Here is a 27,426-nt window from a genome sequence, read left to right on the forward strand (position 1 = left end):
GTCTCAGTGTGTGGTGTGGTCAAATCTTGATCTCAGGGTTGTGAGTCCAAGTCCCACATCAGGTGTAGAGATTACTTAAAAATAAAGAGGCTGGGGCGCCTGGGTGGCTCATTGGTTGAGCATCTGCCTTCAGCTCAGGGCATGATCCCAGGGTCCAGGATCAAGTCCCGCATCGGGCTCCTTGCAGGGAGCCTGCTTCTCCCTCGGCCTCTCTCTCTTCTCTCTCTCTCTCTCTCTCTCTCTCTCTCTCTCTCTCATTCTGTGTCTCTCATGAATAAGTAAATAAATAAATAAAATCTTTCAAAATACATAGATAGGCAGGCAGGCTGGCTACTGGGAATGTGTAGCTCCTGCTGCTCCCTTCTTGCCAGGCATCTGTCCCGGTGGTAGGTGCTTCTAGACCTCCCCTCCTTCTGCCTGGAGCAACTGTTTCCTTGTGTTTGGTGGCCAGGAATCAAGACATGTCCAGCAAGGATCTTTCCACACCCAGAGCGGAAGGTCAGGCTCCCATCACCTGCCAGTCTGGGAGGGGAACAGTCTGCTGCTCTCACCTCTCACATTCCTGACTGATTTATTCTGTTCCTCTTTTCTCCCCCTGCCTGTGGGAGTAATAAAAGATCTTTTTTTGTCAGTGGGCTCATGGATGAAGTTTTTGGTTTCGTTTTGAAAATACTTTACATGGGCAGCCCCGGTGGCTCAGCAGCTTAGCGCCGCCTTCAGCGCAGGGCCTGATCCTGGAGACCCGGGATTGTCCCACATCGGGCTCCCTGCATGAAGCCTGCTTCTCCCTCTGCCTGTGTCTCTGCCCCGCCCCCCCCCCCCCCCCGTGTCTCTAATAAATAAAATCTTAAAAAAAAAAAAGAAAATACTTTACATATAAGGGTGCCTGGGTGGCATCTGACTCATGGTTTCATCTCACGTCATGATCTCAGGGTTGTGAGATTGAGTCCCATGCCAGGCTCCTTGCTCAGTGTGGAGTCCACTTGGGTTTCTTTCTTCATCCTCTTCCCTCTCTGCTCTTCTGCCTGTACATGCTCACTCTCTTTCTAAAATAAATCTCGAAAAAATATTTCACATACAAAAATGAACAAAGATTAACAAATACCCATTTATCTACCACCCAGGTAGATAATTTAAAAAGTTATGGAAACCTGGGGCTTATGTTATTCACGCTTTCTTGTATTTGCAGATTTTCTGCAGTAAACCTCTACAAGTTAAGTCTTTTACCTCCACAGCAGTGAGGATACCTGTGGAGTTCTGTGACAGACAGTGAAGGGCTCGACAGTGCTTGGAATCCTTTATTCAGGTGCAGGACTGCATACAGGAGCTAATTCTTTAAAGTTCTGTAAGACTCTGGGATTTGAACCCCCTATTAGTATATTTCCCAACCTCTGACTTGTGTAGTCTTTCTTAATGTTAAAAGTTCATTGTCATTTTTTTTTCCAGAGAATTGATTTTAAGCATACTTTATTTTGCATTTAATTCAGATCAGTATGTTATTAGGTTGGTTTTAATTCAAATTTAACTATTCATGGCGCCTAAAAGGTAAATTTAGCTTTTTCCTAAATACCAAATGATTCTTTTTTTTTATGTTATACAAGGAAAAATATGTGTTGTTGATAGAAATGATCAAGTGAAATACTACATTTAGAAGGGAATATATATATTTTGAAGATTTTATTTATTCATGAGACACAGAGAAGCAGAAACATAGAGGGAGAAGCAGGCTCCCTGCAGAGAGGCCCCGATGTGAGATTTGATCCCAGGACCCCAGGATTGTGACCCAAGCCAAAGGCAGACGCTCAACCACTGAGCCACCCAGGCAACCTGGGAATATGTATTTTAAAAGATGGTTTAAAATTTAACTACATGTTAGCCTGTTGAAAATGTTTTTAAAACTAGTTAGATATTGTATGCTGTATTTATTTTTGAGCTGATGTAGATATTACCTGTTCAAAAAATTAAATTTTTATTTTTACTTATTTTTAAATTTTTAAAAAATAATCTCTGTGCCTAACATGAGGCTTGAATTCATGACCCATGAGATCAAGAGTCACATACTCTACAAACTGAACCAGCAGAGCCCCCCTAAAATTAAATTTTTAAAAAGTAATTTAATGATTAAATTAAAACTTGGACTTCTCACCTTCTGCTCTGAAAAAGTCAAGTGGTTTCCTTGAATAATCTTGGTGTTCTATTACAGAGTAATTCTAAAAGGTGACTTTTTTTTTTTTAATTTTATTTATTTATTTGACAGAGAGTATGAGCAGAGAGTAATGGTGGAGGGAGAGGGAGAAGCAGGCTCCTCACTTGCCAGGACCTGACTCGGGGCTCGATCCCAGGACCCTGAGATCATGACCTGAGCCTGAGGCAGATGCTTCACCGACAGAGCCACCCAGGTGCCCCCAAAAAGAGGACTTTTTTTTATTGCTTTTTTGTAAAGTATGAACACCCAATGTATTATAGTCCTCTGTGTCTTGTCTCTTTCACACATTTTTTAAGCACAGAAATACCCTAAAATGGTTTGTGAGACTTTTGGTGGGAGAAATGCAAATTTGCAGGGCTGGTAGAGACATCTTGAGACAGACACAGAATTCTCTCAGCCATTGCTGTTCCAGATGCAGTGTTTTGAATCTAGATAAGGATCTTACACACACATACCTCTGAGCCCTTGTGGGGTTGCAGGGTCACCTGAGCAAGAGAGTGCCTCGCAGAGCAGGGGGCCACCTGTGACTGGGAAGCTCTGGGACGTCTCTATTTGTAGGGCCAGATGAACTCTTCCCAGAGTGACTTAGGGACACGGGGTGCCATGTTTCCTTGACCACATGACCCCTGCCCCTTTCAGGAGCCCTTAGGAAATCCCGCTCACAGGAAGTTCCTCAGTCCAGGCTCTGGCCTGAGACCTTCCAGGCCTGCCTGCCAGGAGGACCTGGTGCATGTGTGGAGGTGGGGATCCCGGGTGTGGGGGGCGGTGGTTGCTGTGCTGGCTCAGCCTTGAGGAGCGAGCCTGGATAGCCCTGCTCTGAGCTCTGACTCTGCTGCCACTGCTGGAGCCTGTCCTCAGGTTCACAACACTTATGAGATGGTGAGGGCTGTGTTAGGAGCTGGGGGGCACACGCGGGACCCCTCCCAGGCCTGGCACTGCCCCCAAGCTGCCGCTGCAGGCAAAGCGGACAGGAAGCTGACCTCCTGCACTCTGGTTCTCTTCTACTTTTTCTGACCTGGCTTTTGTCTCCATAGGGAACTGCACATGGGGAATGAACTGTAGGTTTATACACCCTGGAGTCAACGACAAGGGCAACTATTCCTTAATCACCAAAGCCGAACCTTTCCCGCCTAATGGTGCCCCGCCTCTTGGACCTCACCCACTGATGCCTGCCAACCCATGGGTGCGTGAACATCTGTTTTCTTTAGTTGCTAGCAAATGGGACATCTAAGCTCTCTGAAGCTTCAGCTTACAGCACATTAATACACCCCGTGTAAAAGGCACTTCTGTGACATCACACAGTCACTGAGTTACCTTCCAGATGCTTCCAAATCTCCATGTGGAGGTAATCCTAGATTTGGGCAGGGTTGTGGGTTAGGGACCAAATCAAGGTTTGGAGAGCAGGTGGTGTACAGCCGAAAGATACTCTAGCTGGGGTTTTTGTTCCTGTTTCTTTATAGATTTTAAAGTTTTGCTGGCTTTCTCAACTTTTCCCTTCTCGTTTTTTAATAGGGTGGGCCAGTAGTTGATGAAATTTTGCCTCCACCCCCTCCAGAGCCCCCGACAGAGAGTGCCTGGGAACGAGGACTCCGGCACGCAAAGGAGGTAACCAGATGGCCCGAGAAGAAAATGCTAGCAGCAGTCCTTGAGCAAAAGTAGCATTTCTTTGATTCAGAGACAACGATTGAAAACCCAGTGAAGTCTCTGAAGTGAGGGGTATATTTCTGTGATTTCTCTGAAGAGTTAAGAGTGGAAACTGATGTCTGTCGATGTCTCCACGATGCACCAGCTCACGAAACAGGCCCACTGCCTTCCTGTGGCCTGGGTGGCAGCAGATTCACCCTAGCTGCTGCTGCTCTGCTGCAGCCCCTGGCTGCCCAGAGCCACTCCTCATAGATGTAGCGCAGGGAGACCCCTGCCAGTGGAGGAGCCGCCCTCTCCCTCCCCACTCGCTCTGGTCATACCATGGCCCCAGCTGTTGGGCCTGCTTTCTGAGCCCCTACTTCTCTCCAATGAGGTTTTCCTCCCTCACTCAGCACACAGCCCACCACCTCTCCTTTCTTCTGAGACCGGAACCACTGCATGTGGCTTTTCTGCCATGAGCAGATTCACCATTCTCTCTGTGTTGGGCCACCTCACAGTGACTCTCTGCCACTCCCCATCTCAGTGTTAGGACTATTTCTAGGAGATGGCCAGCTCTGTCACCCCTTTCTGGAATGGAAGTAAGCTCCGAGGCACTGCTGAGCCGGCCTGTCCTGACTGCCAGGTGTAGAAATGGAGTGCTCCAGGCCTAGAGCATAGGCGCATCTCCCCTACCACGGGCTCAAGTGGGCTGCTTCTGCCACTCTGGCCTGGGCTCTGTGGGTCAGATCAGGATGGGCTTCCCTTTGCTTTTCCTAACAATAACTGGCACTGACTTCTTCCTCCTTACGATGGTAGGTTTTAAAAAAAGCAACCATTCGAAAAGAACAGGAGCCTGATTTTGAAGAAAAAAGGTTTACGGTGACCATTGGCGAAGATGAACGGGAGTTTGATAAAGAAAATGAAGTTTTCCGAGATTGGAATTACCGGATCACCAGAGATGTCCGGGACACAGTGTAAGGAACAGTTCGGCCTCTTCCTTCCCTTTTGAGAGAGTATGAAGTTGTCCCCAGCCATGTGAGCCCTAGGCTCTGGAGAGCATCAGCACACAGGTTCCCTCAGGCATTGGGTGCCACGTGTGTCCCTGTCCTGGGCTGAGAATGGCACCCCCAAGATCCCTTTGAACTTTCCTTGGTTTTTTGCTCTGTGAAGGAGGTATCTCAGCTCTGTCGGGGCTGCTGCCTGGGGAGGGCTCACCTTCCTATGGGTTTCTCTGAGTTCTGAGAGTTTCTCTGCCTCAGAGAAACTGAGCCCCGTGGAGCTCACATGGAGCCCCGTGTGTCGGCCTCTGCCCACCCTCCTCCAGGCACCCAGGAGCCAGGGAAACTGTGACATTGCCACCAGAGTCCAGGAACTGGGCAAGTGTGACCCTTCCCATTATAAAAGCTGTGTTTGTTGATCCTTCTCCTAGATGTTTCATTACTGGTCTTTTAGAGACTCGTGACAGAGGTACATATGGTTGAAATACCTAAGTCCAAATTTAGAAATTGTGTAATGTTAAGTAAAGTTCTCATCTGCCTGTGCTTATCCCATGGGGGGAAGGCCGGCTTTGTGGTGCTCCTCTCTGAGGGGCAGAATCGGGCGGGTTTCTCCTGGGCAGCAGCAGCAGCGTGGGCCCAGGTCACAGGGATGGCATGGCATTCGGTGTGTCGTCAGAGCCGGCTTCAGCAGCATCTCAGGCTTTTAGCGACATTTCGCGCATTCACGTTTACTGCCAGGAAACCTGCCGGGGTCTGGCTGAGGATGGTGCGGAGAAGGACTCATCTGGTGCTTGCATGTCAGGCTGTCTCAGGTCCCTTCTGTCACACCTCCATCCTTTATGCAAACAGGAAGGTCCACACCTATCATGGCAGGAGACATCTCAGAGGCTGAAGGGTAAAGATTTAAAGATGTAGTTTCCACTTCGTTGTTTTCTAATTCTGGATGTGGAGGTGTGTTAGACCCCAGACAGGAGCATGGGAGTCAGGACTTTGGCTGCCAGGTCATATGCTCCCTTCACACCCTGAGGCCTCACATTTTGCTTATGTAAAAATCCAGGTGGTGATCTTGCCTTGCTGGAGGTAGGGGGGTGAGAGTCCGGAGAGTCCGCGCATGTGCATGGGGCACTGTGACTAGCACAGAGCAGAGAGTGCTCCCTGAGTATGGTCATTCTGAGCATGGAAAGAAGGGGTTTAGAACCTCAGCATTTCCCCTTGACACTCCGTTTCCCGGCCCTGGCTGCCACGGAGATCCGCGGCTATCCTCCAGGCCAGCTGGGTGCAGAAGTCCAGCAGTCAGCATGGGGAAGGGCCAGGAACCAGAGAGCCCTTATCCATCCCCACCTCACAGGGAGCAGCTGGCAGAATGGGATACATCTAGCACAGAGGGTACGAGGCGGCTGAGGTGCCAGGCAGAATTATAATTTAACAACGGTTAAGGGCCATCGACTTAAAACTCAATGACCAGCCTTGTTCTCTTTTCCTGGGACCCTACAGGGACCCTGTAACAAGTTTTGTGCCCGGTGCTCCTCAGCTGGCTGCACAGTAGGTCTGTGACCGAGGTCCCTGTGTGTGCCAGGTGAGGGCAGGTGGGAATGGGCCTGAGGGTTGAGCTCCAGGTGTGGCTGGGGGGCCGAGGGGGTGTGCTTGTCAGAAACACCCCCATAAGAGTGTCGAGGTCAGGTGGAGCCCGGCTGGATGCTAATAAGCCTTCTGGGTGATTCTGTTGCCCACCCACTGAGGTCTGAGAACCGTGCACACCCATTCTGTGGGGGCCTGGGTTCCCTGGCCTGACGCTGAGGGTAAGGGTAGAAAACTCTGAAGCGCTGTCATGTGGTGGTCTGATCTGGCTCTGATAATGCAGAGCTGGGTGCTTTGTTATAGAACCTCCAGGGAGAGGAGCTCAGGAGCTCGTGAGGAAGTGCTCCAAGGTTGCTGAAGAGACAGGAAAATGGCTGTTTTCTTTATGCTGTTATCTGGAATTAAACAATTTGTCCAGCAGGATCATTTGGTAAAAATAGTGCTTTTCTATACCCCAATCATAACTTTAAAAATTCCTTTCCACTACCTGAGGTACTTTATTCAGATGTCAACCAACTCATGGGACCTCAGGCACATAAGACATTAAGAAATGTCACCTTGGAGCATCCAAGGTCATATGGGGGACATATGACATATGAGCATCCAAGGCTCAGTTGGGGGAGCATGGGACTCTTGATTTTGGGGGTCGTGTGTTCAAGTCCCATGGTGGATGTGGAGCCTAAGAAAGAAGGGAGGGAGGAAGGAGACATTTCTGTGCTGGCTGCTGGGGTGGGATGTGAATCAGGGATGCTGCACTGAGCCCCCAGGAATGTGGGAGCTGGCAGACAAGAGGACCCCTGGGTATTGTTGGTGAGGAATGAGGTCCTTGGCAGGAGCTCTGTAAGCAACGCTGCTTCTCAGTAACCTGGGGCCTAGGGTGGAGCCCTTACCCATATCCATCATTCGAGCATGTGGGTGCCTCCCCATACTGCTGTTCTCATCACACGGCTATGCTGTCTGTGCTTCCGTGAACCTGGGCCCTGCCCACTGTACCCTCCCGGTCTGAGCAGTCCCACGGGAGAGTGGCCGCATATACATTGCTTACCCAGTTCCCCAAACACGATTGTACCTATACAACCTTCCTTTGAGAGAACACACAGCCTCACCCCACTTGGAAAGGTGCTCCCCAGGACCTTGGGGGCCTCATTCTCTCTTACATTCTGGCAGAAGGCTGCACTGCTGTAGGCCTCTGCAGTTCTTGACTGCTTTCTTCAATACTATCTGAGTAGTGTGGGGCTTAGGGGCTTAGGAAGATGTCTGGCAGCTTGGAATGAAAGAGAGCTGTGTCAGGCAGCCCCGGTGGTGCAGCAGTTTAGTGCCGCCTGCAGCCTGGGGTGTGATCCTGGAGACCCGGGATCGAGTCCCACATCGGGCTCCCTGCATGGAGCCTGCTTCTCCCTCCACCTGTGTCTCTGCCTCTCTCTTCACTCTCTCTCAATGAATGAATAAATAAATCTAAAAAAAAAAAAAAAAAAAAAAAGAAAGAAAGAAAGAGCTGTGTCTGTGTCATTCAGCAGAGCCAGCCAGACTTGGGTAAGTCTGTCAGGGTCCTGGACGAGCTGGGGGAGAAGCCTCCGAGAAAGCAGTCCGCTGGAGGCCATCAGTTGACCCAGACACTCATCCTGGCAGAGACCTCTGTGACTACCCAGAGCAGCATGTCTGCAGGTTGTTAAGTGTCTTGGTTTCCCTCACCAGCTTACTCAAAGGGAAGAGTTGGTCTGGAGCCAAGACATCTCTGGAAAAATGCCCAGGGGTTGCTGGGTCTATATTTTCTCTTTTCTCCATTGGGGTCCAAAGCACCCCCCGGGTAGGTCCTCTGGGTCCATGGGTAAGTTGGGTCTCCTTACCTTCTTCCCAGTGGTTAGCAATGGTCCCTTCCCTGTGGATTACAAGCCTACCTTGGCCCTCCTTTATCCTACAATCTGGGGTCTGTCTCTGGACTTCTGTCACATTCCTGTGAGCCATTTGTTTCTTCCCAAGAAAGACCTCCTACAGTGTCCTGTTGTCTCAGGGCATGTCTTTCTTGGCTGGTCTCACGCCTGGGTACCAGCTCGTCCAGCTACATACAGAGGTGCACTGGTGTTTGTACTGGGATTGCCCAACATTTATAAATTAATGGAGAGATAACTGACTTCTTGCCATGTGTAGTCCTCCTGGCCAAACACCGGGAACATCGTCTCATTTATTCACACGTGTTCTTGCGTCTTTCCAGTGTTTTGTTGTTGTTGTTGTTTTAATTTTACTTAGGTAACATACAGTACGGTATTGGCTTCAGGAGTAGAATTCCGTGATTCATCACTTCCATACAACACCCAGTGCTCACCCTAACAGGTGCCCTCCTTCGTGCCCATCCCCCACCCACCTCCCTCCATCAACCCCCAGTTTGTTCTTTATTAAGAGTCTCTTATGGCTTGTTTCCCTCTCTCCTTTTCTTCTTTTTCCCCTTCCCCTATGTTCATCTGTTTTGTTAAATTCCACATTTGAGTGACATCTTATGGTATTGGTCTTTCTCTGACTGACCTATTTCACTCAGCATAATATCCTTTAGTTCCATCCATGTATTTGCAAATGGCAAGATTTCATTCTGATGGCTGAGTAGTAGTCCATTGTGTATCTATGCCACATCTTCTTCATCCATTCATCTATCACTGGACATCTGGGCTCTTTACACAGTTTGACTATTGTGGAGATTGCTGCTATAAACATTGGGGTGCAGGTGCCCCTTAGGATCACTACATCTATATCTTTGGGGTAAATTCCTAGCAGTACAATTACTGGGCCGTAAAGTAGCTCTTATTTTTTAACTTTCTGAGGAACCTCCATACTGTTTTCCAGAGTGGCTACACCATCTTGCATTCTCACCAGCAGTATAAGAGGATTCCCATTTCTCTGCATCCTCACCAACCTCTCAAAAACACCAGTTTTCTGACTTGTTAATTTTAGCCATTCTGACTGGTGTGAGGTGGTATCGCATTGTGGTTTTGTGATGTAGAGCATTTTTTCATATGCTTGTTGGCTGTGTGTATGTCTTCTTTGGAGAAATGTCTGTTCATGTCTTCTGCCCATTTCTTGATTGGATTTTTTTGTTTATTGAGTATTGAGTTTGTAAGTTCTTTAAAGATTTTGGAAACTAGTCCTCTATCTGATAAGACATTTGCAAATATTTCCCATTCTGTAGATTGTCTTTTGGTTTTGTCAATTATTGGTTGTGCAGAAGCTTTTTATCTTGATGCAGTCCCATTTTTGCCTGTTTCCCTTGCCTTTGGAGACGTGTTTACCAAGAAGTTGCTGCCTGTGTTCTCCTCTAGGATTTTGATGGACTCCTGTCTCACATTTAGGTCTTTCATCCATTTTGAGTTTATTTTTGTGTATAGTGTAAGGAAGTGGTCCAGTTTTCATTCTTCTGCATGTGGCTGTCCAATTTTCCCAGCACCATTTGTTGAAGAGACGATCTTTTTTCCACTGGATGTTCTTTCCCGCTTTATCAAAGATGAATTGACCACAAAGTTGAAGGTCGGTTTCTGGGGTCTCTATTCTCTTCCATTGACTATGTGTCTGTCTTTGTGCCAGTACTGTGCTGTCTTGATGATACAGCTTTGTAATACAGCTTGAAATAAAAAATTGTGATGCTTCCAGGTTTGGCTTTCCTTTTTTTTTTTTTTTTTTAAGATTTTATTTATTTATTAATGAGAGACAGAGAGAGGCAAAGACATAGGCAGAGGCAGAAGCAGGCTCCTTGCAGGGAGCCCGATGTGGGACTCGGTCCCAGGACCCCAGGATCATGACCTGAGCCAAAGGCAAACACTCAACCACTGAGCCACCCAGGTCCCCCTAGCTTTGGTTTTCTTTTTCAACATTCCTTTGGCTATTTGGGGTCTTTTCTGCGTCCATACAATTTTTGAATTATTTGTCCCAGCTCTGTGAAAAATGCTGGTGGTATTTTGATAGGGATTGCACTGAATGTATAGATTGCTTGGCATAGTAAAGACATTTTAACAGTGTGTGTTTTTCTAATCCATGAGCATGGAATGTTTTTCCATTTCTTTATATCTTCTCAAGAGCATCATAAAGCTTTTCTCAAATAGGTTCTGCTCATTTCCAGTTAAATGTACTTTGTTCCTCAGTAATTTTTTTTCTTGTTTGCTGTTGTAAATGTGGATTTCTCTGCTCTCTCTCCCAAGTGGTGATTATTTGGTTTCCGTCTACCTCACTGGGTTCTTCTGGCTGCTTGGATTGGCTTTACTGTGTCTGTTTCCAGGCATAGACCCTTTCCTCCTTGCCGGGTCTCCTGCCTCCTGGTCGTGGCCACCAGGCCCCTGTCCCACTGGTGGGTGGTAATGAAGGTTGTGGCCTCCTCCCCTTGGCCCAGCCTTACACAAGTGCCCCTCTGTTACCATTAGATAGGAGGTTGGTTTAGTTCCAAAGCATGTACGTGTGTGTAGTTGCATTACAGAAGTGCCACCTCTAGCCCCTTCAGTACTTTCACAAAGAGCTGGTCCTCTTGTCCCAGATGCTGCCACCATCTATGGGTGCAGTTCTCTGATTTTTCGTTTTAGGTCTCATGTGTGATATAGTCAGGAATCTCTTCATACGGACTCCTTGCGCTCTTGGAATAAATCCCACTGGTCATGGTGTATACTTTCTTAACATGGTCTCAAATTCTGTTTGCTAACATTTTATGTACTGTTTTTGCATTAATATTCCTAACTGATAAAATTTACTTTTTCCTCACTCTGTTTTCAGACTAGAGCCTTACGCAGACCCATATTATGACTATGAAATCGAGCGTTTCTGGCGTGGTGGGCAGTACGAGAACTTCCGGGTGCAGTATACAGAGACAGAGCCGTACCATAATTACCGGGTAAGTGGGATGTGGGTGTGTACATTCAACTCACTGGGCGATTCCTTAAAATTAACCCCTTTTTAACTTATGGGACTTTATATGGTCTTAATAGTGTTGGTACAGTGTATCAATTTCAAGCCCAAATTGACTATAGAGAAACAGTTCGGATCCACAGATTAAATTGGTGGTGATGTGAGCAGAGACTTCTTTTATCTGTGTTCCTCCTATGTTTTTTTTTTTAATTAGGTTTACCAGTGGGGTTATTAATAGTAATATAAGTTTGCATAGGCATGTGTGTTCCACTCTCCAGAACAAACTGAATGTATCTATTACTCTTTCAGTCATACCATTTGTAATTGTGCTATACTCATCCGTTTTCATAACCTGGGCCTTTCCCCAGCTGTATGTTTGTTGTTCTCCTGGAGAACTATTCTGTATTGGTATTTCCCGATGAATAGATGTGTTTCAGCCTTTGAATCCCTAGTGTTTTCAGGATGATGAGGAAAAGCTGCCGCTAAGAAGAGGTCAAATGGGGCACAGTGGGATAGTTTTTGTCCTATTATGTGATGGAGTTTTGAGTTTTAGGGATCAGAGGGAGGTGACTACCCTGGGAGCCCATAGATGGTGGGATCCTGTTTGACCATCCTGGCCCATTTCCTCAATAGAACAGGTTCCCCAGTGGGGCCTGGCCACAGGGATATGGGTGCTGCATGCCCACCAGGGCAGCCTGGAAGGTCAGATCTGGGTCCTTGTTGGAGCCCCTTTTTGCCACCTTTCTCCCCAACCATGTCCAAGATGGAAGGGCAGGGGCATGCTTCATTTTCCTGCAGGCCACCGAAAGCCTGAGACCTGTCTTCATGCTGTGATTGGGGCTTTATCCTGCTTTAACCTTGAATATAAGAACAGATGAATGAATGAGTACAGAGCGTTAGTTCAGAAAGGTGTCCACGAGTCATGTGTAGGAAAGTAAGAGCAACCACTTCAGGGTGCCCCGTCTCTACCAGACTCCACCCAGTAGAGTGCTTTTTGTCCAAGCCCTCGGGAGGCCTTGTTGGGTCATCTCCACTCCACGCAGGAAGGGCTGAGGTGGGAGGCAGGTGGCACTGAACTGTTAGGTTGGTTCCTGAGCTGGTGTCTGGCGCACTGATGGACACTGTTTTAAGGAGAAGCTTAGAAACAGAGTGAGCACTTGAGGTCCTTGCCTGTGGCCTTGGCACCAGGCACCACCCATCATGTACGTTTGGTTTCAGGAGCGGGAGCGTGAGCGGGAGCGAGAGAACCGGCAGCGGGAACGTGAGCGTGAGCGTGAGCGGGACCGAGAACGGGAACGCAGGCAGCGGGAGCGGGAGCGAGAGCGAGAGCGTGAGCGAGACAAAGAGCGACAGCGGAGGAAAGAGGAGTGGGAGAGAGAGCGAGCCAAACGGGATGACAAGGACCGGCAGCACAGAGACCGCGACCGGGAGAAGGAGCGGGAGAAGGAAAAAGAGAAGCCGAAGCCTCGTTCCCCGCAGCCACCAAGGTAGGCCATCCGCCCGCTGGGCTCTGGGATGGTGCCCCCAGGCCCAGAGAGGAGGGGCTCACTAGCCTAACACGGGTCCTGTCTGCTTCCTACAGCCCCATACCCACAATCCTACCATCACTGCTGGGAAACAATGTGGTTTCCTTAGTAGGTGCCAACTATCCTGTAAACATACATTATGGTGGGAATGCTGTGTCATCATCCTAAGTCATTAAAGGTCTGAATTCCCACTCCCTGTGCTTTGGCAGAGGGGCACCACCGTGTGGCGCTCTGGCAGCTAGAATACAAGATCTTGAGTCTCCTGGTAGAGGACAGGCCTCCAGTTATCTCTGTCTCTGGATGCTGGTTCTGGTTTTGTACTGTGCCATGAGGGTTGCCTGTGTGACCACTGGGGTAGATACTAAAGACAGGCAGTACAACAGCGACCCAAGAGGCCGGGCAGGTTCTAGGGTTTCAGACATCCCTTTTGGTCTAAAATACATACAGGGTATGCCTGGATGGCTCAGTCAGTTGAGCGTCTGACTCATTTCAGCTCAGGTCATGATCTCAGGGTCATTGATCAAGCCCCGCATAAGGCTGCACACTCAGCATGGAGTCTGCTTGAGTGTCTCTCTCTCCCTCTTCCCTTCCCACCACTTCCTCACTCTTTTCCTTTCTTCTCTAAGATAAATAAATAAAATTTTTAAAAGGAAATAATCTATTTTAAAGTAAATAAATAGGGATGCTTGGGTGACTCAGCGGTTTATCGCCTGCCTTCAGCCCAGGGCGTGATCCTGGAGTTCCGGGATCGAATCCCACATCGGGCTCCGTGTATAGAGCCTGCTTCTCCCTCTGCCTGTGTCTCTGTGCCTCTCTCTGGCTCTGTCTCGAATGAATGAATGAATGAATGAATGAATGAATGAATAAATAAATAAATAGATAAATAAATAAAATCTTTAAAAAAAATTAAAAATTAAAAATGGAATTGCTGGGTCATGCAATAACTCTCTTTAACCTTTTGATAAATTTCTAGAATCTTCCTAGGCAGCTGCATCATTCCCACCAGAAATATGAGAGTTCCAGTTTCCTCCAGATTATTTATTATTGTCCGTCTTTTTTTATTACAGCTGTCCTAGTGGGTATGAAATGGTAGGTTGGGCAGCCAGGGTGGCTCAGCTCAGCCAGGTGGCCACCTTCAGCCCAGGGCCTGATCCTGGAGACCCGGGATCGAGTCCCACGTCGGGCTCCCTGCATGGAGCCTGCTTCTCCCTCTGCCTGTGTCTCTGCCTCTCTCTCTCTCTCATGTCTCTCATGAATAAATAAATAAAATCTTAAAAAAAAAAAAAAGAAATGGTAGATTATTGTAGCTTTAGTTTCATTTTCCTGAGCCTCTTTTCATGTGTTTCTTGGTATATGTTCATTAGAGAAACATCTATTCAGATTCTTTGCCTTTCTTTTATTATTCATTCACTTTATAACTGAGTTGTAAAAGTTCTTAATGTATTCTAGGTACAAACCTTTTGTCAGATACCTGACTTGCTCACCCTGTACTTTGCGTTATTGGTTTTGCTTTTTGATGATGTCCATTTTTTCTTTCTTTCTTTCTTTCTTTCTTTGGAGGGAAAGCCTCTTATTTTGTATTTTTTCCATCTTTACCAGATGCAGTCAATGTGTAACATTGTACAAACCTAAAGTATACAGTGTGATGATTGGATATGGGTCCATGTTGCAGAATAATCTCCATAATAAGTAAACACCAGCATCACCCCACATAACTACCTTCTCTGTGTATCTCTATGTGAGCATCACCTCACATAACCACCTTCTCTATGTACCATCTATTCTCTCAGCAGCATTCAAGTACACAGGACAGAGTTACTCACACTGCAGCCCCCAGGCATACACTAGATCCCCATAACTTACTCATCTTGTCGCTGGAAACGTGTGCTGTTTGACCAGCATCTCCCCATTGCCAGCAGCCCCAACACATGGCAACCACTGTTCTACTCTCTGTGTTTGAGTATAGTGCTCTTAGATTCTGCATGTAAGTGAGATCGGACAATAAGAATAGAGAGTCATTTTTTGCCTGACTTACTTCAGTTAATGTAATTTCTCAGGGTCCATCCAGGTCCTCACAGATGGCAGGATGTCTTACTTCCTATTATGGCTGAATAATAAATACTCCATCATTTGACTCTCCCACATTTTCTTTATCCATTCATCCATCCATGGACACAGGTGGTTTTCATGGTGTTCCTGTTGATAGGAATGCTGAGGTGAATGTGAGTATAGACCTCTCTTTTTGTTTTTATTTTCCTTGCATATTTACCTGGAAGTGGTTTCTGGGTCATGCAGTAGTTCTATTTTTAATGTTTGGAGGACCCTCCATGCTGTTCTCCACAGTGACTATACCAGTTTGCATTCCCACCAATGGTGCATGAGGGTTCCTTTTCCCCACCCTCACTGACACTTGTTGACAGTTGTGCTTTTGATGACAAGCATTTGAAGAAGTGGGACGTGATACCTCATAGTGGGCTTGATCTACATTCCCCTGATAATTAATCATGGTGAGCATCTTTTCACATACCTGTTGGCCATCTGGATGTCCTCTTTTGGAAAACATCAGGTTAAGAAACTGTGTTTTTGGGATCCCTGGGTGGCGCAGCGGTTTGGCGCCTGCCTTTGGCCCAGGGCGCGATCCTGGAGACCCGGGATCGAATCCCACGTCGGGCTCCCGGTGCATGGAGCCTGCTTCTCCCTCTGCCTCTCTCTCTCTCGAGTCTCTCTCTCTCTTTCTCTCTCTCTCTGTGACTATCATAAATAAATAAAAAAAAAAAATAAAGGCTTTAAAAAAAAAAAAAAAGAAACTGTGTTTTTGTTTTGTTTTTTTTAATTATTTATTTATTTATGATAGTCACGGAAAGAGAGAGAGAGAGAGGGGCAGAGACACAGGCAGAGGGAGAAGCAGGCTCCATGCACCGGGGGCCCGACGTGGGACTCGATCCCGGGTCTCCAGGATCGCGCCCTGGGCCAAGGCAGGCGCCAAACCGCTGCGCCACCCAGGGATCCCAAGAAACTGTGTTTTTAAGTCAGGTTGTTTTTGACTGAGTTGTATGAGTTTCTTACATATTTCGTATGTTAGCCACTTATCAGGTAGATGGTTTGCAAATACTTTACTTATTCTTTTATTCTTTTTTTTTTTTTTAAGATTTTATTTATTCATGAGAGAGACAGAGAGAGAGAGAAGCAGGCTTCATGCAGGGAGCCCGATGTGGGACTCGATCCCAGGTCTCCAGGATAACGCCCTGGGCCGAAGGCAGGCGCCTAACTGCTGAGCCACCCAGTTGTCCCTTATTCTTGTAGGTTATCTCTCTCTTTCTTTCTTCCTTCCTTCCTTCCTTCCTTCCTTCCTTCCTTCCTTCCTTCCTTCCCTGTGCAGAAGCTTTTTAGTTGGATGTGGTCCTACTTATTTATTTATTTTGTCAATTTCCAAACATATTTCTTAATTTATTTAAATTTGATTAACATAATAGTGTATTGTTAGTTTCAGAGATAGAGTTCAATGATTCCACTTATTTATTTGATTTTGTGTCCTGTGCTGTGTTCTGATCAGACTGTCCTTACTGAGACCCGTGTCACAGAGCTTTGTTCCTGTGTTTTCTTCTAGGAATTTCATGGTTTTGGGTCTCCAATCATTTTGAGTCTTTAATCCACTTGGAGTTATTTTTGTGCACAGTGTGACATGGGGGTCTAGTTTCATTCTTTCACATGTGGCTATCCAGTGTTCCCAATACCATTTATTGAAGAGACTGTCTTCTCCTCATTGTATCTTTTGCCCCCTTTGTTGTAAATAACCACATATATGTGTATTTATTTCGGGGCTCTCAGCCCTGTTCCATTGATCTGTGTCTGTTGGTTTTTGTTTTTAAGTAATCTCTACACCTAACATGGGGCTTGAACTCATGACCCCGAGATCAAGAATCCTGTGCTCTATTGACTGAGCCAGCCAGGTGCCCTGATCTATGTTTGCTTTTATGCCATTACTATACAGTGTTGATTAATAAAACTTTGTGATATACTTTGAAATCAGGAAGGATGGTGCCTCCAGCTTTGTTCTTGCTCAAGATTACTTTAGCTGTTTGGGATCTTTTGTGGTTCCACATATATTTTATGATTTTTTTTTCCAATGGAAAATTGGAATTTTGATAGAGATTTCACTGAATCTGTAGATAGCTTTGGGTACTATGGACATTTTTATAGTATCATTTCTTTCAATCTGTGAACATAGGTTGTATTTCCATTTATCTCTGTGGTCTTCAGTTTCTTTCATTAATTTCATATAATTTTCAGCATACGAGTCTTTCACCCTCTTGGCTAAATTTAGTTGTAAGTATTTGGTTTGGTTTTGTTTTAAGATTTTTATTTATTTGAGAGCAAGAGAGCAAGAAACTAAGAGCATGGTTAGGGATGGGGGAGGGGCAGAGGGAGAGGGACAAGCAGGCTCACCACTGAGTCAGATGCGGGATCATGCCCTGAGCTGAAGGCAGACACTTCACCCACTGAGCCACCCAAACACCCAGTATTTTATTATTTTTGATGGAGTTGTTAATGGGATTGTTTCCTTTGTTGTTTTCAGGTTGTTAAGGTATAACAATGCAACAGATTTTTTGTTGTTGTGGACTTTGTATCCTCTGTACTGAATCCATGTACTAGTTACAGTTCTTTGGTGAATGTAGCCAGGCTTCCTGTATGATCAGACCAGCTCCTCTCTCATCTGCAGCTGTGTTTCTGACAGTAGACAGCAGGATACTTAAGTCTGTGTGAGCACCAGTTTTGACTGTTCTCATCCTCCAGATTGCAGTAAATTGTCCACACTAAATTTGCTGTATTTTTTCATACTTTCCTAACATTGGGCAAAGTAATGTTTTTAAAGAATATTCAAAAAAAATAAAGAATATTCAGAGTAAATGAAATGTTCTAGATGTACTGAAACGGTTCATTCTTTAAAAGACTGTTTTGATGAATCTGTGTTACAGCAGTCACGCTTTACTATCTTAAAATTTATAACTTTATTTGAATGGCAGGGCTTGATTTTGACCTTCCTGTTGTGTTAATCCATGAAGCCCCCTGTTGATAGAAACACTTTTCCCAGAGATACACGCTGTTTCCAGTGTGGACTCCGTTCTGGGAGAACTGTTGGAGCACGAGGCCCAGATGTCTGCTCACATCACCCACTTTGCTTTTCATCCAGCCTGTTCCCTGGCATCCACTGCCCCTACTGGTCCTCAGTGTCCGCAGGACTTTGTTCAGGTCTTGCTGCTCAGAGAGGCCTTCCCACTCACCCTGCTTCATAGTTCCTCATAGCTCTTATCACTCCCTCACGTCACATTACTGTTCACTCATGTGTTATCACCTGATGCCTTCTAAGGTGCAGTCCCCTGCAGGGCACCACAGCGTCAGGGCTCCTCAGGGCCTGGCACAGTGCTGGAGCCCTCATATACTTAATGGTGCTGTAAATGAGTTTTGGATTTGGTAGCGGCCTGCTACCTGTTTTTACCCTGTCATAGTAAATGTAGGATTGATCAAATTGCAGGCTGAGTTCTGCAAACAGAACTTAGTCTGTTTCCCAGATTCATAAAACAGCTGTTTTCATGATATCCAAATCCCTGGTTTTAGAGGGAGAGACACAAGAAAGATGGGCAGACGATATCTAGTATGTTACTGTGCCCTGTAACTCTGTGGATTCCCGAACCACATCAGCCAGTCCACTCCGGTGGTTTGATGTTATGAGCATACTTACTCATATTTACTCTGGCTGCAGACCGCCTTCCCCTACTCCTATTCATATGTCCTGCTTGTTGCCAGGAAGCCAACTAGCTCCAAGTCAAGTGTCTGTATTTCCAGCTCAGGGACATTTTTATACACATAAGTGTGCTTTTACAGAAAGCCTGTTGGAAGGAGGCCAGCTGCACAGGTGGTCTGTGCTTGTTGCTAACTCATGGGATAGACGCCCAACTGGCACTCACTTCTGTTCCCAGTGCTGCCTGACCCCTCCAGAGAAACGTCCATGTGAATCCAAAAAGACTGCTCTAAAGGCAGGGACATTTATTGACATGGTCACCAAGCACCAGATCCCTGTGAAGAACAGCCTCCACGCCCTACATTTGCACAACCATGGACCTTCAGGTGAGGGATGGGGTCAGTGAGAACACAGCTGAGCCAGCAGGGCGGGTTCAGGAGGCTTGACTAAGGGGACTCTTCCTAAAATGAGGTGCAGCTTTCTCACCTAACCGGGCAAGCCTGCTCTCCACTGGTGTCTGCCTGGTTTGCTTCCTTCTGGTAAGCTTATGTCCCCCCCTTTCTCTTCTTCCCCAGACCCTCACTCATGCTCCCATGGGCCTCCCCCAACAGCACCTCTGCTGTTGACAGAGGTGAGCTCACCCTGTCACTTGGTTTGGATTCAGCCTGTCTCATTGTTGCCAGGGAGTCTTGAACCCCATCTTTGATCATCCTGGCTGGAACCCTGCCAGCCTTGCTGCCAGTGTGAAGGGCTAGGGTTTCACCAGAGCAGAATTTCCAACAGTCCTCCTATTTCCTTTTTCTTTTACCAGCCAAAGCTGGTGTGACCACTTCAGGAGGTGGTTGAATTTCCCTGCAAGAGTTTACTTATTTAGCCTATGACAGGTTGGGAATTTTACATCAGCAGATGGATAGAAAGAACCTTTCTTGCCTAAAATAGATATGACTGCATTCATAGAGTTGAGTGGGAAGCTTTTGTCTTAGCTAGTGCATAAGGGACTCTGTGGTGGGGTCAGATGTGCTCCTGCAGATTCGGGGGCATAAATAGGAGTGGGTGGTGATAAACTCAGTGTGTTTTGTCTGCAACCAGCAAGAGTTCTTTAAACCCAGACCACCCATTACCCAGAAGAGGGTGGGACAGACACATGGCACAGCAGGGTGAGGCGCAGGTGGGGACTGATGCCATATGCCAGCTGAGGGCTGGGCTCCCTGTTTCTTACTCTGTGCCTGTCAGCCTTCTTTCCTGTGGCTCTCCCCCTTGCCTGAGCTGGTCCGTTCTAACATGTATATTTGGTGAGCTGCCTTCTGAGGAAAATCTCCCTCTGGGAGTTCTTACCAGCTTTCCTCTAGAGCTCATAGGCTGGATACAGTGTCGCTGTGTGAAGAGATGTGTCTCTCCTTTTAGGTTTACCTTCTGTAACTAGGCCTTTGGAGATCCTTTGCCCACTCCTGTATCTGGACTATTTTTAGATGTGAGCAGAACCTGGTAACCAATTCTGTAGACTGCATCTGTCTATGTAAATAGAGGGAAATCCCTTTTGTGAAACCTCGTTCTGATCTTTGTAGCCAAGCCAGTGGGTGTGCTTCACTGGGTGGAGCTCAGATGGGTAATTAGGATGTTCTTTGGCATACGGAAATTAATTTCATTCTAGATAAAAATTGTAATTGGGATCTTCGTGCAGGGATTGTCCAGACTGCCTATTGTCTTGAAAGCTGTTCGCTCAACATTCAGATGTCCGTGTGACGTTGGTGCCTGTTGATGCTGAAATGGCAGGCTCCTTATTTCCCAGGAGCTTTCTCCATCATCACGAGGGAGCACTTTTCCACCCGCTGCTTCACACTCTCTGAAGCTTACGGTCTCCTTGTTGTCTCAGGGTGCCAGAGGCCTGTGTGCAGCCAATCACCATCCAGTGTGAGGCACACCAGAGGCCTCCAGGTGGGCTCGGGGTGGGCAGGCATCCATAGCCGCCTTCAGAGGAGTCCGTGAGCCCCTGATAAAGGCCCCCTGCTCTGGACTCGCCCTCAGAAGCTGAGAATAGGGATCCCTGGGTGGTGCAGCGGTTTAGCGCCTGCCTTTGGCCCAGGGCGCGATCCTGGAGATCCGGGATCGAATCCCACGTCGGGCTCCCGGTGCATGGAGCCTGCTTCTCCCTCTGCCTGTGTCTCTGCCTCTCTCTCTGTGTGACTATCATAAATAAATTTTAAAAATAAATAAATAAATGAATGAATGAATGAATGAATGAATGAATAAATAAATAAATAAATAAATAAATAAATAAATAAATAAATAAATAAAAATTTTAAAAAGCTGAGAATAGCCAAGGCAAGGGAGGTTGCTTTGTAGCTGCATGAGCTCAGGCTCACCATCACTTCCAAGGCCACGTGGCCTTCTGCCACCCTAAAGAGAATGGTGACACTCATTCTAGTCTGCAGTCTTCTTTGCAAAAACTGCACATTATGTTTTCCTGTGCTTTTGGTGACTCTCCCTTCCCATTCTCTGAGCGCACCTGCTCCCCCTCTGGCCCTGCCCATTGCTGGCGCCAAACTAACCAGTGTCCTATCCTTGTCTTGGAGCAGTCGTTTTCCACCACCTCCCATATCGTATGTGGTGCCTTTGGCTGGGTCCATGAATTTGAACAAGTTGTGGTTAATCACACACTAGACCAGTGTGGTGGCATCACACAGCTTTGCTGCCCCCCCAATTATGTTCAATGACCACACCTGGACGGCTGTCAGGAGCCTCATAGGACGTGTTTGGCCCCACAGAAGCAGGTGGGCATTGTCCTGAGGCCATGTGATGGCAGATGGCCCCAACCTCCCACTCTGCTCCCAACTTCGTGACGTTTTGTGCTTCCTGATGAGCTGTACATTCAGAGAGTATTCAGAGTTGGTTCCCTGGCACTTAGGCTTTAAAACAGTAACTGATCTAGTGTTAGAGCAGATGTAATAAACCTTAGTCCGCTGTTCAGACCTCTCATCTGTCCCAGGCACAGCTGCACTGCTTACCATTGAGAAAGTCACTGTTGCCTGGGCATTTTTGAGGAAAAGTGTATCCTGCTTTAGCTTCTTGACTTTTTAAGCTACTGAGTGATCCAGAAGTTGCCCAACACATAAAGACAGGCAGCTAATAGCATTCTCTTGTGTATTCAGATCTAAGCATGGACATCTGGTGTCGACAAGAGTGGGAGACAGGTGGACACAGATGAGGTTGTGAGGTAGAAGAACTTGCTGCTGAGCCTCCTGGAGCATCAGTCCGCCCCCAGATGCAGCCTTGTTTCTTGTGGGGGCGGCAAGGGCAAGAGCTTTAAGGAGCCTCGGACAATGTCAGGGGCCTTGCAGCCATCAAGAAATGTAAGTGGATGCCACTTGCCCACCACTGGAAACAGTATAGATTGTTTTTCTTTCTCTTTACCTGGAAATTAAAGTGCAAGTGGGTGGGAACTTGTGCATCCCCTCTGCTGGCAGTCACATTTCTCAGGTTGTTTCCAATTAAGTTCAAAGATGTTTTCAAAATTGGAGTATGGAAGTGATGTGTCTCTCGCTGAGTGCCCCCTCCCAAGGGAAAGCCTGTCCATCCTCCCTCCCCTGGGAGCAGCAGCCAGCCCTTGGTGTCTGGAGGTATAAGTCCTCGGGGTCATCCCGTGAGGACCGGAATTTGGCCCCTGGGATTGTCAGAGTTTCAAGTGCTGCTGTGTGTCTCATGGATTTGGCATGCTTTGGCCTGTGTTATAGGACCTGTGGGGTGCCAAGCTGAGAAATGAGAACAGGAGATGTAAGTTCTTCATATCTTATCTGCGTGTCAGTCCCTAAGGGGGCAGACAGCCTGGTGGAGGCTGCAGAAGGGGTTGTAGCTAGCTGGAGTGGATCATAAAAACTAACAATAGCCTGAGACAGGGAATATGCAGGACTTCCAAGCAAGGTGGGCATTCCGGAAGGAAGGATGTTTGCCAGGCTCAGAGTATCTTCCCTGGCAGGTGCACCCCTCGGGCGTGGTGCTGGGCAGAAGGGATGCAGCCAGCAGGTGCTTTGGGGGGCTGGGAAGGAAGGGCCCACCTAGAAGTCCAGGGCAGGGGCATGGTGGTCCCCAGCCATGTGGACCTCATGCGTGGTTTCCACCCAGTGTCAGGGGAGGTGATCACCATGCAGGCTTCCATGGAAGGCCCCCAGAGGCTCCCAGAACAAAGTAGTGGCAAAGATCTCCCATGGAAGTTGCTGTAACGTGAGTGTGACGTGAGTGTGAACAAGTTCGGTCATTCCTAATTCCCTTTTCCTGGACCTTCATTAGATGCCCTTTTGATTTTAGAACACTTTATGGTTTTTTATCTTGTTTTATCTTTGACCCCAAACTTGGCAGCTACTCTGCACGGAGTTTCCAGACACCTCAGGGTGGCCGCCCTACATTACCGGCCTCTGTCTGCTGGTCTAAGATGCAAGGTGTGTCCTTAGTTGACTTGGAGCCACTTTGTTGTGTTTTGTTCTGACGCTTGTGTTCAGCAGCCTGCGTGCTGACCTTTGCTCCCTGGAGTTTCTCCCGAGGCCTTGAGCAAAGGGTCAGTGCCTGGAAGATAAGACTGTGCTGTAGCTGTGCTAGGGAAGGCCACTTCCTTGGGTAGAGGGACAGGAGGCCTGTTTCCCCTCGCTGGTCAGAAGAGTTTATGCAAATTCCAGGGCCCTCCTGCCAGCTCCTGACCAGGCCGTCCCTGGCCGACTATCTGGTTCTGGCTCATCCTCCCGTGTGTCTTCATATGGCTGACCCGCCCACGGGGGCCACAGCTAGCAGCACTGTTTGGGTGCATCGTTTGTTGGTTTGTCGGCCTGGGGCTCTCCTCTGGAGTGTCCACATTCTCCAAAAGGGGCTTCAGCCTCCAGGGCCCTGTGTTCCTCTGAAAGCAGAGGTGGAGCCATTGAGGAGAGTGGGTTGGGCTCTAGCCTAACACCAGCCCTACTGCCCCCAGGTTATAGGCTCTGGGGCAGGGGTGTGACCTCCCAGGGTTTCAGAGCACAGCTGTGCTGGCCATGCTCCCTTACCGCCTGGCACAAAACAGCTTCTCCCATCCCTGCCGCTGAGAAGCAGCCGAGGGTGGGCAGCAGGGGCAGTACACCACTTACGAGCTGCTCTCTGAGTGAGGGAGCTCCTTCTGTGTCGAGGTCCCATGAGGGATGACAATGTGTGACTAACACCAGGCTTTAATAAAATTCCTGAGAGTGGGGCAGCCCCGGTGGCGCAGCGGTTTAGCGCCGCCTGCAGCCCAGGGCGTGATCTGGAGACCCTGGATCGAGTCCCACGTCGGGCTCTCTGCGTGGAGCCTGCTTCTCTCTCTGCCTCTCTCTCTCTCTCTGCATCTCTATGAATAAATAAATAAATAATATTAAAAAAAATTCCTGAGAGTGTATCCTGGTCAGCATAGCAGAAGATCTCTGCAAAAGTGGGAAAAAAAATTTTTTTTTTGGAAAAAGATTTTTAAATGACATTTGGGGTTCTTCTGTAATGAATATGAAATGTGATGGTGTAGGAAAGTTTGGAAAACTTTGTGAAGAACAAAGAAAACAGTGAAAAAGGAAAGAGCGTGGATGTGCAGCTCCTGTCATCCCAGGCCCCATGTTTCCCCCACCTTGGGAGTCTGGAGGCACTCATTCTGCCTCCACCAGCGCTCCCCAGTGTCCTCGGCACGTTTCCCAGCAGGGTTTCCCATGAGCTGTTTATGTCCATTCAGTCATTTTTCCCAGAAACATCTGCCATTAAAATTGAAGGTTCTAGTGTTTTGGGTTTTGTTTTTGTTATTTTTTTTGAGATTTTATTTATTTATTCATGAGAGACCCACAGAGAGAGGCAGAGACACAGGCAGAGGGAGAAGCAGGCTCCCTGCAGGGAGCCCCATGTGGGACTGAATCCTAGACCGGGATCACACCCTGAGCGGAAGGCAGACACTCAACCGCTGAGCCACCCAGGTGTCCTGAGGGTTCCAGTTTTGTGTCCAAGTCTGAAACTGTTTCTCCCTGGTTAGGGTCACCAAATCTGTGCGCCAGCTCAGCAGTATTTGAGTCTGGTGGTTTGCAGAAGGGTCCCCTCACTCAGCGTGCTCCTGAACTACTTGGTTCTTGTGCCACCCACATGGTTTTCTGTATCCAGTTCCCAAGCTTAAATACATTTTAAGAGGAAACTACATCATTTCCATATAACAAGCCAGATCATTTGTCCTGGTGAGTCACGGAAGAAATTAAATTAAAAAAAAAAAAAATGGGGCAGCCCCATGGCCCAGCGGTTTAGCCACTGCCTTCAGTCGGGGTGTGATCCTGGAGACCTGGGATCGAGTCCTGCATGGAGCCTGCTTCTCCCTCTGCCTATGTCTCTGCCTCTCTCTCTCTCTCTCATTCTCTCTCTCTCTCTGTGTCTGTCATGAATAAATAAATAAAATCTTTAGGGGATCCCTGAGTGGCTCAGAGGTTTGGCGCCTGTCTTTGGCCCAGGGCGCGATCCTGGAGTCCTGGGATCAAGTCCCGCGTCGGGCTCCCGACATGGAGCCTGGTTCTCCCTCCTCCTGTGTCTCTGCCTCTCTCTCTCTCTTCTGTGTTTCTCATGAAAAAATAAATAAAACCTTAAAAAAAATAATAAAATCTTTTAAAATTTTAAAATTAAAAACAAAAAATGGTTGCCTCTCTACAGATTAATTAAAATCAGGGACCCCATTTGCCACACTTTGGGGAGTCTGTTCCATGGGATCATGGGGTCACTCCCAGGCCTGGTAGCAGCCCTTCAGAGGGACAGTGATGCTGGCTGGTGGCATGGGGCATGGTGGCAGGGTTCAGGGCACTCATGACCCCTCCAACCCTGTGCTGGCACTGGTGAAAGGGCAGCTCAGAGTGAAGCCCAGACTGTCACCCCTCCTTCCCTGCAGAGGAATGCTGACTCTGAGCAGCCTGCTTTGGCCCCTCCTCTCGGCCTCGGTGGATTTTTCTGTGCTGTGATGGGGATGACATTTTGGCCTTTCTCCCCCTGTAGTACAGTCATGGCTGCATCAGGAGTCTGTCCATCTACTCTGTGGCCCTGTTAGAGGAACTGCAGACCAGTGGAGCTAGGCACTTCTGATGACCAATGAAAACCTGGTGGTTGAGCTCTTCTCCTGTTGCATTTTTAGGACGAGAGCAATGCAGAATCTAGGAAGGTGACAGCTCCAGGATGGCCTGGGACAGGCTGGAGTTGACAAACAGGTTTCACCTCCTCCTGGGATTATTTTTCCAGGAGGACACGCTTAGGAGCTTGGATGGCAGTCATTCTTAGGGTTTAGGGCCAATGTAACAGGGATTTTATACTTCAAGTTACTGTGTCCTTAGGATACTTTTAAATGTTGGTTACTTCTGATGTGGGATTCTTCACAAGAAACAGACTTGGAACTCGCTAGTTCTGCAAATGTCAACAGGTGACAGTTTTTATGTATTATGATGGAATATAAGTAGATGGCCACAGTGAAGCCTCATGGCAGCCAAGATGCTGGTGGTAGGGAATCCACAGCAACTAAAAATCTACCCTGGAAAGGCAGGGCCTCTTAGGAAGAAAATGATTTTCCTTTGCTACACCCATGAAGGAAGACATGAGTAAATAACCATTCCCACCGAAAGCCTAGTGGGCAGGGTGGGCAGGTTTTGCCACAGCTGCTGATGCTCCCTCCACACACACAGGGGAGCAAGCACAGGACACAGCAAGAAGTTTGAGAATTCTGACTGTATTGTGAGTCCTCCTGCAGGGATGATCCTGGAAGGGGAGTAGCAGGTAGGTCCTGAGAGAGCAGCCCCCACAGAGTGAGACCCCCTGCAGGGCAGGGACAGCCCCTCAGAGAGGAGCTGGCCAGTCAGTGTCGTGGGAACTGTCCCTTCATGCTCTATGGGACATAGCACTCACTGAAACCACAAATCCCTGGCACACCAAAGAGTGGAGTTTTACAAAAAGGAAGGAAACTCTGGATCACCTAGAAGAAAAACCGAAGTGAATATGGCTGGGTGCAGAAGGACCTATAAGCCAGCAAGAGAGGGAAACAGTTGGCTCTGCCACTACCACCAGTGAAAAACACATGGCTGGGAACAGACACAGGACAGTACAGCATTCCTCCATACATAAAAAGCTTCCTAGAAATGTGGCCACAACTGATAGGGAGTGCCAGAGCTCAGGGCAGCCCGCCAGCCACAGCCACCACCAGAGGCCGTGAAGCCTCTTCTATGTGTGCCATTGCCATGGTTGGGGCTTGACTTGGTGGCTTCCCTGGTGACACAAGAACCCAGGATTGTCAACAGTGAGTCAAAGTGGGCACCCTGAGGCTGCCGAGAGAGCACAGGTGGGTTTTTCTTTGGGGAGAATACTCAACAGCTTACCAAGAACCTGCAAAAAGGGTTCGTTTCCTTGGACCTGCTGATTCCACTTCTTAAGGGTTTGCCCTTAGAAAACACTGTCCCAAAAAAAAAAAAAAAGAAAAAAAAAAAGAAAAAACACTGTCCCTAAAGATGTCTATGTAAAGAGTGATTTTAATGTTGTGGTTTCCTTTAAAGTTAGAAATGGCTAATAGTGTAGAAATGTTGAGATGCTGTAGCATAGGGGGTAGATTATCACGTGGTCTAGGAAGAGCAGATCTGCAGGGGCGGACGCCACAGAAGAGGTGCAGCCACTGGCCAGGTTGCAATTGTGTCTGCAGTGGGTGTGTGTGTGACTGTTGATCGAGACAAAGAGAATACAGGTGCAAAGGAAATGCAGTGGTGCCAAATGTTGGCTGTGTCTGCAGAACGAGATAATGGGATTTTTATTTCCTTGTTTTTATTTTCTCTGTTTTCTAAAACTTTTATTTTTTTATTTTTTTTTTTAATTTTTATTTATTTATGAGTCATAGAGAGAGAG

General features: G+C 47.5%; 1 protein-coding gene across 4 annotated transcripts in view; it reads left to right on the forward strand.

Annotated features, from left to right (window-relative positions):
• Positions 1-27,426, forward strand: part of ZC3H18 (zinc finger CCCH-type containing 18) — a 66,513-nt gene that overhangs the window by 25,575 nt on the left and 13,512 nt on the right. For 2 of the 4 annotated variants that reach the window (XM_077891110.1, XM_077891109.1), the window contains exons 5-10: positions 2,846-2,932; positions 3,241-3,389; positions 3,719-3,811; positions 4,646-4,803; positions 11,149-11,266; positions 12,499-12,767. In XM_077891110.1, the coding sequence (XP_077747236.1) occupies positions 2,846-2,932; positions 3,241-3,389; positions 3,719-3,811; positions 4,646-4,803; positions 11,149-11,266; positions 12,499-12,767 (874 nt within the window). The remainder of the gene's footprint in view (positions 1-2,845; positions 2,933-3,240; positions 3,390-3,718; positions 3,812-4,645; positions 4,804-11,148; positions 11,267-12,498; positions 12,768-27,426) is intronic. The other 2 variants (XM_077891111.1, XM_077891112.1) reach the window with 1 other exon arrangement.

The sequence above is a fragment of the Canis aureus genome, chromosome 3 (genome assembly GCF_053574225.1).
Source record: "Canis aureus isolate CA01 chromosome 3, VMU_Caureus_v.1.0, whole genome shotgun sequence".
In the NCBI taxonomy this organism is placed as follows: domain Eukaryota; kingdom Metazoa; phylum Chordata; class Mammalia; order Carnivora; family Canidae; genus Canis; species Canis aureus.